Genomic DNA, 15,976 nt, shown 5'->3' with positions numbered 1-15,976 from the left:
CTGGTGCCCTGGCTGTGGTGAAGCGGCAATTTCAGGAAGGGGGTAGTCACTTCCCACACGTTATTGGGGATGGGACACATGTTGCCATTGTTGCGCCAAGACATAATGAAGAAATCTATAGAAACAGGAAACTGTTTCATTCTCTGAATGTAATTGTTGTTTGTGGCCCATCCCTCCAGATCCTGTCCCTGAATGCTAAATTCCCTGGGAACTCCCATGATGCACATGTCATTAGACAATCAGGGATATGGCAAAGATTAAGAACGATGGAAGGCCAAGACATGTGGCTACTGGGTGAGTTTTAATTTTTGATTATTGGAACAGTCATATTGTTTCAATTACATTCTTTAATGTTACTTATATCCTTTTTCTCTACTTATATTATCAAACAGGAGACCATGGATATCCGTGCACCCCCTGGCTCATGACTCCTTACAGTAAACCCAGGCCAGGACCACAGCCGGCATTTAACTCCACGCTTACTGCCACTAGACAGCTGGTGGAGCGCGCGATTGGTGTTCTTAAAGGGCGTTTTCTTGTGCTCCACCGCACTGGTGGTGACATCATGTATTCGCCGGAGATGGTAAGTAAAATTGTGGTCCTGTGCGCTATCCTCCATAACATCACTGTAAGGAGGCACGTAGAGCTTCCCCACATGGAGGAATTGCCGGATGAGGAGCCAGGGGTTGGCCGGCCATTCCGTGGCGGGAGTGTGAACCGCCGGGGTCATGCTGTAAGGGCTCGAATTGTGCGTGATTATTTCAGGTATTTTTTTTTTGTTTTATTTTGTTTTGTCTCCCCAAACTGTCTGTACGTGTTAACTTTTTTGGACTGATGGCATTTAGGTAGCTTGGTAAAGTTCAGAGTGTGTTGCTTGTGTTTTGTGAGTATTTTATAGTGTTTCAGTACAGAATTTATCTGTAATGTTCTCCTTATCATGTTTGTTGTGTAAGATTGTTGTATACAATGGTATTACTGTTTTTTTATTTTTTAGTTGTTCATTTTGGGTAATTGTGTTATTGAACAACAATAACAGCAGCCTTTTTTCTTTTTTTATGTTTGGCTTGTGCATCTGTTTACCATAAAAATGACACAACATCTGATCCTAAAAAACATACACTTTGTGACTTTGTGTAGCTGATTGTTCCTGCAAAATGTGGTGAGTAAACAGAATTTTACACTTAGTTGTGTTTATTCTTACCCCAAAAATAGCCAAAAAATATATGTGTGTGTGTTCATTTTTTTAAAATTTTTTGTGCTCTCTCTCTCTCTCTCTCTCTCTCTCTCTCTCTCTCTCTCTCTCTCTCTCTATATATATATGTAGACTTATATGTTTATGAATTACAGCCATATATTAATGGTACATGTGTGTGTGTATGTATCTATAGAAATATCTAGAGACATATATCTAAACATTGTCATGTTTTTTTGATTTTGCTTTTATCCTACAAACCTACAATGCTATTAATTTAGAAGCATGACTTTGGAATACAAATTTGTAATAATAAGTGTGTGTGTGTGTGTGTGTCCCCGCGGGTGCGAATCTCCGCTGATGCAAACTGTACACACTGTCCTGCACATTAATGCACACATATCAATAAAGTTTAATACAGATGACACCATAAAATGACAACCAATCAAATGCCACCACACACTATAAATATATGCCCATGTATGGAAAACGCCATTGGCACCATGCACGCAGCTGCCTTTACACACCAGGAGCTGCGCGTGCTAATAGCGGTAATGGACAGCCGCGTAGGCTGCGCAGGGCCCTTTATACCCAATAGGGTTAAGCGCGAGGCCTACGCGGAGGTCTGCCGCATACTGCGGACCCACACCCAGACACGGCACACAATAATCCAACTTGAGCGGCGGTGGAGTGACCTCCGCCGTCGGCACGCTGGAGATGTTGGCGGAACTGCACCAACAAATTCGCAGTCGGCGTAGATGCAGTAAGTTAAACACATTACATTAAATATGTTTATTACACTCAGATTAGTAGCAGAAACTTTAAATGTAAAGACTGCACATTTTCACTAAGAAGCGCTATAGTGAGATAATTAGCAGACTGTGTAATTACACTATTGTAGCACAAACATGACACAAGTTTCCACATTGTGTGTGGTTATGGCTTGCAGTACTGACTGTGTAGCACAGTGCTTGTGAAAAAGTTAATGTTGTTGTACTGAGTTGCTACACAGGCTGTCGGCTGAACACAATAACTTTATCTGTGTATTTAACATGGGACAGAACAATGTAATTTTGAAATGCTGATAGGTTTTTTTTTAGGCACCACCTAATTATTACATATGTCATTCTAGGGCAAGCACAATGGCAAGCAGCGGCTGGAAGGCCTCCAAATTTCAGCCCAGCCCAATCCCCTTCTCCGCACCCCTCCCCTTCTGTGGCCCAAGCCCCCTCTCTGCCCCCTCCCCCTCTTTTTCCCAATCCCCTTCTCCCCCCACTCCCCTTCTGTGGCCCAAACCCCCTCTCCGCCCCCCTCCCCCTCTCTTTCCCAATCCCCTTCTCCACCCCACTCCCCTTCTGAGGCCCAAACCCCCTCTCCGCCCCCCTCCCCCTCTCTTTCCCAATCCCCTTCTCCACCCCACTCCCCCTCTCTTTCCCAAAGCCCCTCTCTGCCCCCCTCCCCCTCTGTGGCTCAACCCACCTCTCCGCCCCACTCCCCCTCTCTTTCCCAAAGCCCCTCTCTTCCCCCTCCCCCTCTGTGGCCCAACCCACCTCTCCGCCACCCTCCCTCTCTCTTTCCCAATCTCCCTAACTGCCCCCCTCCCCGTCTGTGGCCCAACCCACCTCTCCGCCCCCCTCTGTGGCCCAACCCACCTCTCCACCACCCTCCCCCTCTCAATCTTACCCACCCTCTGTAACCAGCTCCCCCTACCATCCTCTTTCCCCAATCCAGACTCCTTCCCCCATCCAGACTCCTTCCCCCATCCAGCCTCCTTCCACCATCCAGCCTCTTTCCCCCATCCAGCTGCCATCCCCACCTTCTGAATGGGCAGCAGAGGCCCCGGAGGCACTTCAGGGAGGTGCTCAAGTGGCAGAGGAGAGTAAGTTGACACACATTGACATTTAATTTGTTACCTAATTTAACTTCACATTCTAATAAATGCAGTGTTGTACTGGGGCCAATCTTGTGCCAAGGTAAAATGTTTGTCTTCTTCATCATGGTATGGATGTTGCATTTACATTTGTGTGAGGATCATTAGATGTACAGTGTCTACGTCTGCAATGTTTAGGCTGCCCACTCTAGGTCGACACTCATTATGTCGACAGGGTTGCCTGGACAACAAGGTTTATATGTGCTAGATTATCAGAAAAACAGTTAGACCTGAGTGGAGTTTGGTATGTTGTTGGACTTTTACACTTGTGCCTGGGTATTCCAATATTTGCACATTCAACTCGCATGCTTCACTTTGTTAGGCAAGCTAAGGACACAGTGATTTGTGTTGTGAAAGTTACACTCAAAAAAATATTATTTTTAAAATAAAAAAACTGTTTGACCTTATGTAGTAAGGCAGGCTTTCAGGGAGTGTGGGCATGCTAGGATATTGCGTCCTTCTGAAGATGTTGATATGCAGTGTGATGATGCAGGGCCAACCCCAAAAAAGAGAAGTCTGCTTCACTCCAGATGTGAATGAATCCCAGCAATGGTGTTACATTTACTAAGATGTGAGTTCTATTTAAGATGGGATGTTGATTCTACTTCTCATTTATTTAGCACCTTCTAGAAGATAATATGTGGAATCTGATTGGTTGCTATGGGCAACATCCCATCTTAAATAGAACTCACATCTTAGTAAATGTATCCCATGGTGTGGCACAGTTTTTTAATTTTTTATTTAACAATAACAATCATTGCTGAGCATGCTTGTGTGTTGGTATGCTACTGTTTTAACATTCAAACATCCATGATGTAGTCACTTTGCCATTAAAGTGTGCTTTGTGCCTTGCTTGTATAATAGGTAATGTGAGTAAGTTAGTAATGTTTATTTTTGCTCTTCATTTCAGATGGTGCAATTGGAGATCCCACAAGCCTGCCTGGTATTCTGGCCAGTATAAAGGCCAATCTGAGGGCGTTGCTGGCCGACGTGGAACGGCTCGAACAATTTTACAAAAAAAAAAATATATATATTGGTTTTGTTTAAAAAAAAAAATTACTGTTCACAAATAAACTATTTTGTTTCAAGTTAAGTGGGTGTTGTGTTTATTAATGCAATAAAGGAACAGCAGATTGCCTAGCAGAAATTGGTTACCTTAAACAATTCACACACCTAAATTAAGAATAGTTTTTTTAGCCCCCCAAAAAAACAAACAATTTTGGACAGTTAGGAGCTTATTGTTTCTAAAAACAGGTAAACACATTTATTCACACACTACACCACTACACAAAAAGCAGCAAGTTAACATTAGGGCAGGCTCATTTGCAACATCTATTTCACTAATTTTAAAAATAACATGTTAGAACATGTTAATGGACAATTATGGCTACAAAGTGTCATGCAGGTATTCTTTGAAGATTTAATTGGTCATGACCATTATCATTCATTACACTAATTGGACTCGTAATTGAGTAAGGCTTGTTGAGTTGGAACTGAAAGGTGTTGAAATTAAACTAAAAAAACCCCATTGCTGTGCGTTTTTTAGCAACAGCGTGTGCAATTTTAAGAAGAATGTGTAAATCTACGAGAAGTTTGTATTTTTAAGATGAGGTTTGTCGTAATGTGATGGGTTCATTTGGCATACGCCTACTTTGTGTAATACTGCGTACGAAATAGCAAAAATGCGTTGGGGCGGATAATCGCTATTGTGCAACGTATTCGCAATTTTGCGTATATGTTGTGCGACCCAATATAATAACAATAGTGACTTAAAATAACAATTCATATAAACAGGCATTGAGGCAGTTTATTCAATATTATTGCTTAGGATATATATATATATCTATAATAAAATTGTATTTTAACTTATTAGATGGGTAGTGTGCACCCCAGTCATAACTGGTTTCTCTTTCCTTTCCCCTCTCTATGGAGATTTGACACTTAATCTTTACTCAAACCAGTTGGTAGCACCTTTTGAGCCTTCAGCTTCCTGTTCATATGGACATATGTGTATCCCTCCAAGTTAGGGGTTGATAACATACATAACAGAAGGCACCCCAATTTTGTAATACATACCATAATTTAATTTATCTCGATGCGGGTTACTCTCCAGGCTTAGTGGAAGTTTGTGTTTTCCCAGTGTTGGAACCCCTTGATTCTCTCTCTTTTATTGGGCACTGTCCCCTCTGCATTAAAGCATGCCTTCATCTCCCTGATTCTTTCATGTCAATGCAAAACATTTAACAAGTGGCTTCCTTTGTAAAAAAACTAAAAACCCATGGAAGTCTTGCTTGCTATAAAGCTGACTTGTTGCCAAGGGTTAGACCCAGAAGTCAGGTATTGACTATTGGGAAATGTTCTCACCTGTGGCAAGATACAGTACAGTGCAAGATACGTAATGTATGGTCATTGCCATATCTGTTATGTATTATTTTTTAACTCAGCCTTCTTAAATGGTAAGCTAGCTGAAGATTTACATGTATGTCTGTTAAAAAAATCATTGTATGGGCTAAAGCAAAGTGGCTGCTGCTGGTACATCGCTTGACAGTGTATTATTAGAAACTGACGTTGTACAATCTAAAATTGATCACTGCTCAAATGATAAGAAAACAGCCTATTGATCATAGTTGTTTATACATGTATGTATACATGTAGATGATTTTTTGCTTGCTGGGGAGGGGAGCTATAGTCGGGGTGAAATTGTTGCTAAGTAACAAATTTAAACTAAAAGACCTTAGGCCTGTACCCCAACTGCTGGATCTGAGGATTGTACAAAGTTTTACGGCATTTTAACAGCAAGGATACATTGATGCAATGCTCAAAATATTTAGTATGGGGGACCCAAACCTGTCAGTATACCAATTAACAAAAGTACAAATACAGTATAACAAAAGCTACGTGTCCAACATAAGAGGCAGTGATAGAGTAATGAGCAGAGTTCCTTATCAAAGTTCCCCTGGCACTGCAATGTACACACGTCCAGACATGCATCCCTGAAAAGGAGCACTGGACTGCTGTAAAACACTTTCTTAGATACCTGAAATGTGCTAGCTCCTTAAAGCTAACATTTTCAATAGCTCTGTTTGCCCCGGCCACCTGTCTTCTCCTCTCTCCTCTCTGTCTCCCTCACCACCCATGTCCCTCTCTCTCATCTCTGTCCCAAATGTCAGTCTCTCTTATCTTTGCCTCACCTCCCCATCTTTCTCTATATACTATAAGTACTATATTATATTCATTATATCTGTTAAGCGCCTTGTGTCCTACTGGAAAAAGCACTATATAAATAAAATTATTATTATTATTATAATAATAATAATAATAATAATAATAATAATAATAATAATAATAAGCTTTTTATTGACTTTAGCTAGGGGCTGTCATTGCTGCATAAAAAAGTCTAAGGTAGTCCAAAAGTAGAGTTGAAATGCAAAGAAAAAGTAATTGGGAAATACTATTAGTACAACTTGGAACTTACTCTCTTCTTGGACTCTTCCAAAGAACTTTTTTTAAAATTAGGTTTCAATATGATGTCCTGTAGACTGCTCCTTTGACTTTTTTCCATATATTTTTTCATTGTCTTCTGACTGAATGGAAGTTTTTTCTTACCCAGGTACCTTAAATAATAAAAAGAAAAATAACAAATATTATTATACTGTTACTGATATAGTGTACAGTTTAATGCATAGGTACAAAACAGATGCAAATGTGGTACTATGCTCTGAAACTAGAGATGTGCGGCGAACGCTTTTTCGGGTTTTGTGTTTTGGATCAGGATCTCTGTTCGTGTTTTGGATCTGGATTGATTTCTCCAAAACCACTCTTTCGGGTTTTGGTTTTGGATCTGGATTTTTTTTTAAAGAAACATAAAAACAGCTAAAATCACAGAAATTGTTTTTTTTTTGTTCCTACAGTATTAACCTCAATAACATTAATTTTCACTCATTTCCAGTCTATTCTGAACACCTCACACCTCACGATATTGTTTTTAGGCCAAAATGTTGCACAGAGGTGGTTGGATGACTAAGCTAAGCGACACAAGTGGGTGGCACAAGGCTGTGGCACATCTAGGAGTGGCACTGCAGCGGCAGACAGGATTGCAGTTTTAAAAAGTAGGCCCCAAAGAGCACATAATGCAAGGAAAAAAAGAGGTGCAAGATGGAATTGTCCTTGGGCCCTCCCACCCACCCTTATGTTGTATAAACACTAGGACATGCACACTTTAACAAAACAATCATTTCAGCGACAGGGTCTGCCACACGACTGTGGCTGTAATGATTGCTTCGTTTGGCCCCCAACGAAAAAGAAGCAATTCATCTCTCCTTGCACAAACTGGCTCTACAGAGGCAAGATGTCCTCATCCTCATCCTATGATTCCTTACCCCTTTCAGTGTTTACATCCCCATCCTCACAGAGTATTAATTCGTCCCCACTGTAATCCACCATCACAGGTCCCTGTGTACTTTCTGGAGGCAACTGCTGGTAAAGGTCTTCCTGGAGGAATTTATAATTAATTTTGATGAACATCACCTTCTCCACATTTTTGGAAAGTAACCTCCTACACCGATTGCTGACAAGGTTACCGGCTGCACTAAACACTCTTCGGAGTACACACTGGAGGGGCGGCAACTTAGGTAAAATAAAGCCAGTTTGTGCAAGGGTCTCCAAATTGCCTCTTTTTCCTGCCAGTACACATACGGACTGTCTGACATGCCTACTGGGTGCTGTCACTGATATAATCGTCCACCATTCTTTCAACGCTGACAGCATCATATGCAGTGACAGTAGACATGTCAGTAATTGTTGGCAGCTCCTTGGGTCTGGACCAGATATCAACAATCGCTCCTGACTGCCCTGCATCACCGCTAGGAAATTTTATTCTTTTCCTCGCAGCCCCAGTTGCAGGAGAAAATTAAGGAGGAGCTGTTGATAAGTCACATTCCACTTGAGTTGACAATTTTCTCACTAGCAGGTCTTTGCACCTCTGCAGACTTATGTCCGCCGGAAAGAAAGATACAACGTAGGCTTTAAACCTAGGATCGAGCACGGTGGCCAAAATGTAGTGCTCTGATTTCAACAGATTGACCACCCTTGAATCCTGGCAATGCGAATGAAGGGCGCCATCCACAAGTCCCACATACTTAGCAGAATTGCTCCGTCTTAGCTCCTCCTTCAATTTCTCCAGCTGCTTCTCCAAAAGCCTGATGAGGGGAATGACCTGACTCAAGCTGGCAGTGTCTGAACCGACTTCATAGGTGGCAAGTTCGAAGGGTTGGAGAACCTTGGACAACACAGAAATCATTCTCCACTGGGCTTGAGTCAGGTGCATTCCCCCTCCTTTGCCTATATCATAGGTGTATGTATAGGCTTGAATGGCCTTTTGCTGCTCCTCCATCCTCTGAAGGATATAGAGGGTTGAATTCCACCTCGTTACTACCTCTTGCTTCAGCTGATGGCAGGGCAGGTTCAAGAGTGTTTGCTGGTGCTCTAGTCTTCGGCATGCAGTCGCTGAATGTCGAAAAGTGGCCCACATTTTTTCAGCATCTCCTGCACGCCCGTCATTTTTTTTAAAAATTCACCTAATTAATTAATGGGATGTGCTGGAATTTGCCCAAATGTAATGCTCTCACAATATTGGTGGCGTTGTCAGATATCACAAATCCCCGGAGAGTCTAAGTGGGATAAGCTATTGTTCGATGATGTCCCTCAGTTTCCGTAAGAGGTTGTCAGTGGTGTGCCTCTTACAGAAACCGGTGATACACAGCGTAGCCTGCCTAGGAACAAGTTGGCGTTTGCGAGATGCTGCTATTGCCGCTGCTGTTGTTGCTGCGGAAGGCAATACATCTACCCAGTGGGCTTTCACAGTCATGTAGTCCTTAGTTTGCCCTGCTCCACTTGTCCACATGTGCGTGGTTAGGTGGACAGTGGGTACAACTGCATTTTTCAGGACACTGGGGACACTTTTCTTAATGTTCCTGTACAGTCCGGGAATTGCTTGCCTAGTGAAGTGGAATCTAGACAGGATTTTATACCGGGGCCAGTACGTCAATCAACTGTCTAAATCCCACTGCACCAGCATAGTTGTTATGGTCTCAGTAATCCACTTTGCAACAGAGTGACTGCTGTCATAATTTATCTTCCTCGCAAAGGACTGGATTTGACATGCCCTCTATGACATTGGGCATTGGCCTTAGCAGATGGCGTTGATGGAATTGCATCGTCAATGTCATGACTGGTGGCAGCAGCAACTTCAGCACTAGTACTAGGAACTGGTTCCTGATCTTTCACTATTTTTTCCTCCAAATTTATGTTCTCCATTTCACAGGACAGCACCACTTTATTATTACAGCACACAGAACAGTGCCCCTTTTTTCACAGCACCTGTATATACATATACTGTATATATATATATATATATATATATATATATATATGTATATACATAAAAAACATCAACAGGTTTCAAGCAAAGATAAATCAGACATATGTTAATATCCAGTAATCATAAGCAATGGTCCCCATAAAACAATCGACCAGTAAAACACACAATTCCTGCCTATTCATCATGACAAACAAACCAAGAAAAAGGAGAGATAAGACAGGAAAGAAGAGCAGAGAAGGACAAGGGAGAAGCATGAAAGAAAGGTGGTGGGTGGAAAAAGTGTTGTGCGGAATAACAATTTATCAAATTAAACCGGGAGAAGATTCTCCTTGTAATAACAGAATACTAAAAAATTACGAAAGGAAGACCCAATGTTCGAGATTTGTACTCAGTGCATATGCAATAAGTATGTCTGTGAGTACTTGAAATCAAGCCAGGGAACCCAAGAAGCTGTGAATCCCTTTTGGTTTTCAGGTGTCAGCCGTAGGTCCTCCATTGACATATACATATCTATTCTAGTAAACCACTCTTTCACCATGGGAGGGGCAATATTACGCCAACGAGCAGGGATCACCGCCTTAGCTGCACTATTAAGACATTTCAAAAGGGATTATTTTATAAGTTATTAGAGTGCCAGTAACTAAATTAAGAAGCCAGAAAGCAGGTTCAGATGAAACCTCAGGTCCCATAATCAATTTAGAGATTGAGATTACATTATTACAAAAGGGGCAAAGCAATTGACAATCCCACCAGATATGTAGCGGGGAGCCTGTTTCGTTGTTACAGCGCCAACACAGGTCCGATACACCAGGAAACATTTTGGCAAGTGTCAGAGGGCACCTGTACCAACACGTTAAGACTTTGAATTGTGTCTCGAGCACAGAGTAACTAATTGAACAAAGTTGGCCCAAAACCAATCAGTCCAGCCCTCCTCTGTCAGATCAACCTTCAAGTCCTTACCCCAATCACTAGTGTATTTAGGAAGGGCCGGGAACTTGTTTTCAATCAAGAGTTTGTAGCATTTTGAAAGGAAATGTGCTGGATGGGATAAGTCGAGACACATTCTCTCATATATTGTCGTGGGTCTGATGGCGTCAGAATGAACTTTGCTCCCCGATACATAGTGCTTCAACTGAAGGTACCTCCAAATCTCCGATGATGGAAGACTCCATTTCAACTGTAAGGTAGGGATAGGGAGTATCTCCCTGCTCTCCACCAGCTGGCCAACACGTATTATCTCTTTTGAGGACCAAGCCTCAAACCCCTGGCCGGAGACCCCCAGAGGAAAATCCTGATTGTGAAACAGCGGGGTCAGGGGGGAGAATTTGCATGACAGGGAACCAAAATTATTAAATTCGTGCATGAGATTGGGAATCAAGACCATCGGATTCGATAGGACAACCGACGGATCGTCCGCAAATAATGCTAGTTTATATTCCCTGCCATCCACCTCCAGGCCGGAAATATCAGGATTGCGTCTAACAGAACCAGCCAAGGCCTCCATGCAGAGAAAAAAATGAGGGGCGAGAGGGGGCAACCCTGTCTGGTACCGTTTCTAATCAAAACTGGCTCAGACAAGGCTCCGTTGATTCTAATACTAGCTGTTGGGGAGCTATAGAGTGCCAGAATGCATCCGAGACTAACCGTACCTAATCCTAAATGTCTCAGAATCCCTTCCATAAAGACCCAGCTGATCCTATCAAACGCCTTCTCGGCGTCGGTAGACAGCACCACTGAAGGGACACGACTCAAGGAGGCTTGATGTATCAGGTCAATAATTTAGTTGTATTGTCTCGTGCCTCTCTCCCAGGGTTGAATCCCACCAGATCCGAATTTATAATATTAGGGAGCAACAGCTTCAGTCTGTTTGCTATAAGTTTGGCAAACAGTTTGATATCTGTGTTGAGGAGTGAGATTGGACGGTAGCTTGCACATTGCAATGGATCTTTTCCCTCCTTAGGTATAACTGTGATGAAGGCCTCCAAAGCATGGGGCAAGAACCCACACTCCCCAGAGATTTCATTGAAGGCCAACAGCATTTTGGGTAGAAGAGAGTCCCTAAATGATTTATAATACGAGATGGTGAAGCCATCTGGTCCTGGGCTCTTCCCAGAGGGTGTTTCTTTTAGCACCTGTTCTAATTCTGGAAGGGAAAACGGGGAGTCCCTCCAATCACTGTCATTATTAGACAACCTTGGAAGGCCTGAATCGCAGAGATATTTATCCACCAGGTCTTTAGTAGACAATAAGGACTCCGGGGACTTGGGGCCCTTGAGGTTATACAGGCTATTGTTGTAGGAGTGAAACGTGTAGGCTATGTCTCTTGTTAGGGTATAGCGAGTCCCCTTCTTATCCGCTAGCCAATAATTTCCATGGTTTGTTACTCCACTGGAAAAAGCAGTTTCTGCATATCCTATAATCTTTCCTGACATCCTCAAAGAGCAAAGCATTAAGGGCTGATCTTGTCTCATTTAGTTCAGTTAAAAGTTGGGGGGATGGTCCCGTTTTATGCGCCATCTCCAGGTCTTTCAGCCACTGAAGGAGGGCAATTTTTCCCCCCATTTTTTCCTTCTTCATTAGAGAACCTATGTGAATGAGTTTCCCGCACAGGACACATTTGTGTGCCTCCCACACCATGACTCCGGAGACGTCCGGACCCTTGTTGATCTCAAAGTAATCTTTGATGGCCTCAGTTAATTGAGGAGTAAATCGTGAGTCCATTAATAATTGCTCATTTAGATACCAAGTACAGTGTTTGTACAGGGCAGGATGTCTCCAAAGTCAGGGAGATGGGAGCGTGGTCTGACCAGGTGATCAACCCATGTTGGTATCCCATATTAGATGTAAAAACCGATGGGGCAATAAAAAATAATCCAATCTGGAGTAGGTATCATGTGGCCAGGAGTAAAACGTATAGTCCTTATCTCCCGAATGCTGGGGCATCCACATGTCGACCAACTGGTGTTCATGTAGTGCACGGTGGACTTTTCACAGCACGCCTATATTTGAACAACACCCCTTTAATTTTACAGTATACAAGACAGGGCCAGTGTAATTTTATTTTCACAACAGCACCCCTGTATTTTTACAGCATACAGGACAGGGCCAGTTTACTATTATTTTAACAACAGCACCCCTGTATTTGAACAACACCGCTGTATTTTTACAGCATACAGGACAGGGCCAATGTACTTTTATTTTAACAACAGCACCCCTGTATTTCAACAATACCCCTGTATTTTTACAGCATACAGGACAGGGCCAGTGTACTTTTATTTTAACAACAGCACTCCTGTATTTTTATTGCATAAAGGACAGGGCCAGCACCCCTGTATTTGAACAACACCCCTGTAATTTTACAGTATACAAGACAGGGCCAGTGTACTTTTATGTTAACAACTGCATCCCTGTATTTTTACAGCATATAGGACAGGGCCAGCACCCCTGTATTTGAACAACACCCCTGTATTTTTACAGCATACAGGACAGGGCCAGTGTACTTTTATTTTAACATCACCCCTGTATTTGAACAAAAACCCTGTAATTTTACAGTATAAGTCAGGGCCAGTGTACTTTTATTTTAACAAGAGCACCCCTGAATTTTTACAGCATACAGGACAGGGCCAGCACCCCAGTATTTTTACAGCACCCCTGTATTTTCACAGCATACAGGACAGTGCCTCTGTACAGCACAGTGACAACCAGGACAGCAACGCCCATGTACAGCTGCAGCACCCCTAACAGCACATGACACCAGTGACAGGACAGCACCCCTAGTTAGCACACACTGACCCACTGAACTTCTTCTTATAGTCTTGCAACTCTGAAATGTCACCTGCAACATTTGTGATTACATAGCGCTAATGTCTTTTCCATGTATTTAATGTTTTAGGCTTATGCCCTCATAACTATGTAAAGCAGCTGCTGACCTCAAATGAAGTGGGGCATAGAGCTGTAAATTTCCAATTGGTCTTATAGTAGTGTAGTGTACCTGTAGACAAGGCTAGAGTACGGTTCTTGTATTTCAAATATACAAATTTGGGACACATTCACAGGGATCCCACTGGTGCAGTCAACCTGCGCCGTACCCTACTGAATTATATAAATTCCATAATCTGGGAATAAAATTGCCATGAAAACAAAATACAGTCTGTACAGTACATAGAATTTAGTGGTGTGTGGACATTTAAAGCACATTTAAAGTTAACAATTTTCCCTAAATATACGTATTTTCACAAAAAATTGTGTCTACTGAACAAATATTTGGATTTTCTACTCACCGTAAAATCCCTTCTTTATAATCCATCTGGGAAACACTTTAGTCTTGAGTTGGCACAGTAATATAGGCACAAAAAGGTCAAAAACTAACTCTGCCCCCCCCAGTCCATACTACCCCTCCTACCTCCAATTTGTTTTCTGTATAACCAAGTCTTTTGGAAAAATAACAACCATAACTATGCAACAAGGAACAACAGGGAAAACAATTACTACCAGGGATCTATAAGTGGAAAGAGATTTTCAGATAAATGTTGAATGTTCTATTTTTTAGCATAATGCCTCAGAGCGAAGGGACTCAGTGGGACGCCACAAATTACTTCTTGCAATTTCTGCAGCTGCAAAAAGAACAATGATGCAAATGTGGATTCAACCACTGAGCACCTCCATGACCATGTTTTTAGATAAACTTTATTACATATTTCGAATGTACTTGATAGAGGCAACTCCCCAGAAAGAAAAAAGCGGAGAAATTCTTTGAGACATACTAGCTATACAAATTCAAGCACGCATTAGAGAATGTTTTACAATAATAAGATGGAACGAGATGGAGCGTGAAATAATAATATAATAAGAACAAGGTAATAGTGAACACACTGTAAGTAAACTCCCAATGCTATTGTCTCTTTCTGTTTTTTCCTGATTTTGGGACTCACTTGTGCCGAATTCAGAGGCGATTGCTGGGGCGGTCCGTGGTGGCTGTGTGACGTCACACAGCCGCTGCGACCCAGAGCATGGCGGTTAGCCGCCTGCCAGTGCAGCTAGGCGGCTAGTGCGGGAGGGGTAGGCCCTGACATTCTGGGCAGACTAGCCCTATGCTTAGCGTCCCCCCGCATGTCAGAGAATCTGATTCTAGATGTGCTAATTTTAGCACATCTATGATCAGCTCTGAATCACCCCCCATATCCTGTAATATGCAACAAAATATTTAAGGCTTTTTTTTAAAAATCTTGTGTAAATGTAATGTTTGTGTAATAAAGATATTTTTGAGAAAACAACAAGGGAGGGATCGCATTGTCCCAAAATAAGGTTTGAGGAAGGGATTTTGATTTCTGAAGAGACAGTTTGATTTGGATCTCTGAAGAGACAGTGTGAATCTCTGTGTGTCCTGCCTGATGTGTCCTGGACCAACAGCATAACATCTACCACTGAAGAGTCCTTGGCCAGTATTTACTAAAAATCCGAGTTTGGCCAATTTGTGTTTTTTTTCTAAGTCCCAATCTGGGAATTCACTAAGCAGCAATCTCGGCAGTGTCTGGTCTATTCGTAATGGTTTGAATGACAACCTTCAGAAATACGAATGAATAGACCATCGGTCAAACGCGGCTGTTATTTCATAGAATACGGGCATTCACTATTCATTCGTATTTGGGTGTAAGTTTCTGAGTGCTCAAGTGCGGGTCTGTTTTTTTTCGATTCGTTAAAAAAAGCAGCAAAAAAATAGACCTGCTTTTTCCAGTCGAGTTTGGATAACCATGCACGGATCAGTGAGATCTGTGCATGGTTATCTATGGGAAAGGGTCTGTTTACTGTAAAAACAGAAAAAAAATTGCGTGGGGTCCCCCCTCCTAAGCACAACCAGCCTCGGGCTCTTTGAGCCGGTCCTGGTTGAAAAAATATGGAGAAAAAAATGACAGGAGTTCCCCCATATTTAATCAACCAGCACCGGGCTCTGCGCCTGGTCCTGGTTCCAAAAATACGGGGGACAAAAAGCGTAGGGGTCCCCCGTATTTCTGAAACCAGCACCGGGCTCCACTAGCTGGGGAGATAATGCCACAGCCGGGGGACACTTTGATATCGGTCCCTGCGGCCGTGCCATTTAAACCCCAACTAGTCACCCCTGGCTGGGGTACCCTGGAGGAGTGGGGACCCCTTCAATCAAGGGGTCCCCCCACTCCAGCCACCCAAAGGCTAGGGGTGAAGCCCGAGGCTGTCCCCCCCATCCAAGGGCGGCGGATGGGGGGCTGATAGCCAAGTGTGAAATTGTGAATATTGTTTTTAGTAGCAGTACTACAAGTCCCAGCAAGCCTCCCCCCGCAAGCTGGTACTTGGAGAACCACAAGTACCAGCATGCGGTGGAAAACCGGGCCCGCTGGTACCTGTAGTACTACTACTAAAAAAATACCCCAATAAAAACAGGACACACACATCGTGACAGTACAACTTTATTACATACATGCACACCAACATACACACATAC

The 15,976-nt window shown here is 42.7% G+C and overlaps 1 protein-coding gene across 2 annotated transcripts in view; it reads right to left on the bottom strand.

The window, feature by feature from the left end:
• The window catches only part of LOC134927206 (uncharacterized), a 605,974-nt gene that overhangs the window by 29,586 nt on the left and 560,412 nt on the right, over nucleotides 1-15,976 (bottom strand). For both annotated transcript variants that reach the window (XM_063921361.1, XM_063921370.1), the window contains exon 20: nucleotides 6,598-6,736. In XM_063921361.1, the coding sequence (XP_063777431.1) occupies nucleotides 6,598-6,736 (139 nt within the window). The remainder of the gene's footprint in view (nucleotides 1-6,597; nucleotides 6,737-15,976) is intronic.

The sequence above is a fragment of the Pseudophryne corroboree genome, chromosome 1, assembly GCF_028390025.1.
Source record: "Pseudophryne corroboree isolate aPseCor3 chromosome 1, aPseCor3.hap2, whole genome shotgun sequence".
Lineage (NCBI taxonomy): Eukaryota > Metazoa > Chordata > Amphibia > Anura > Myobatrachidae > Pseudophryne > Pseudophryne corroboree.
This window is presented reverse-complemented; position numbering and strand designations above follow the sequence as displayed.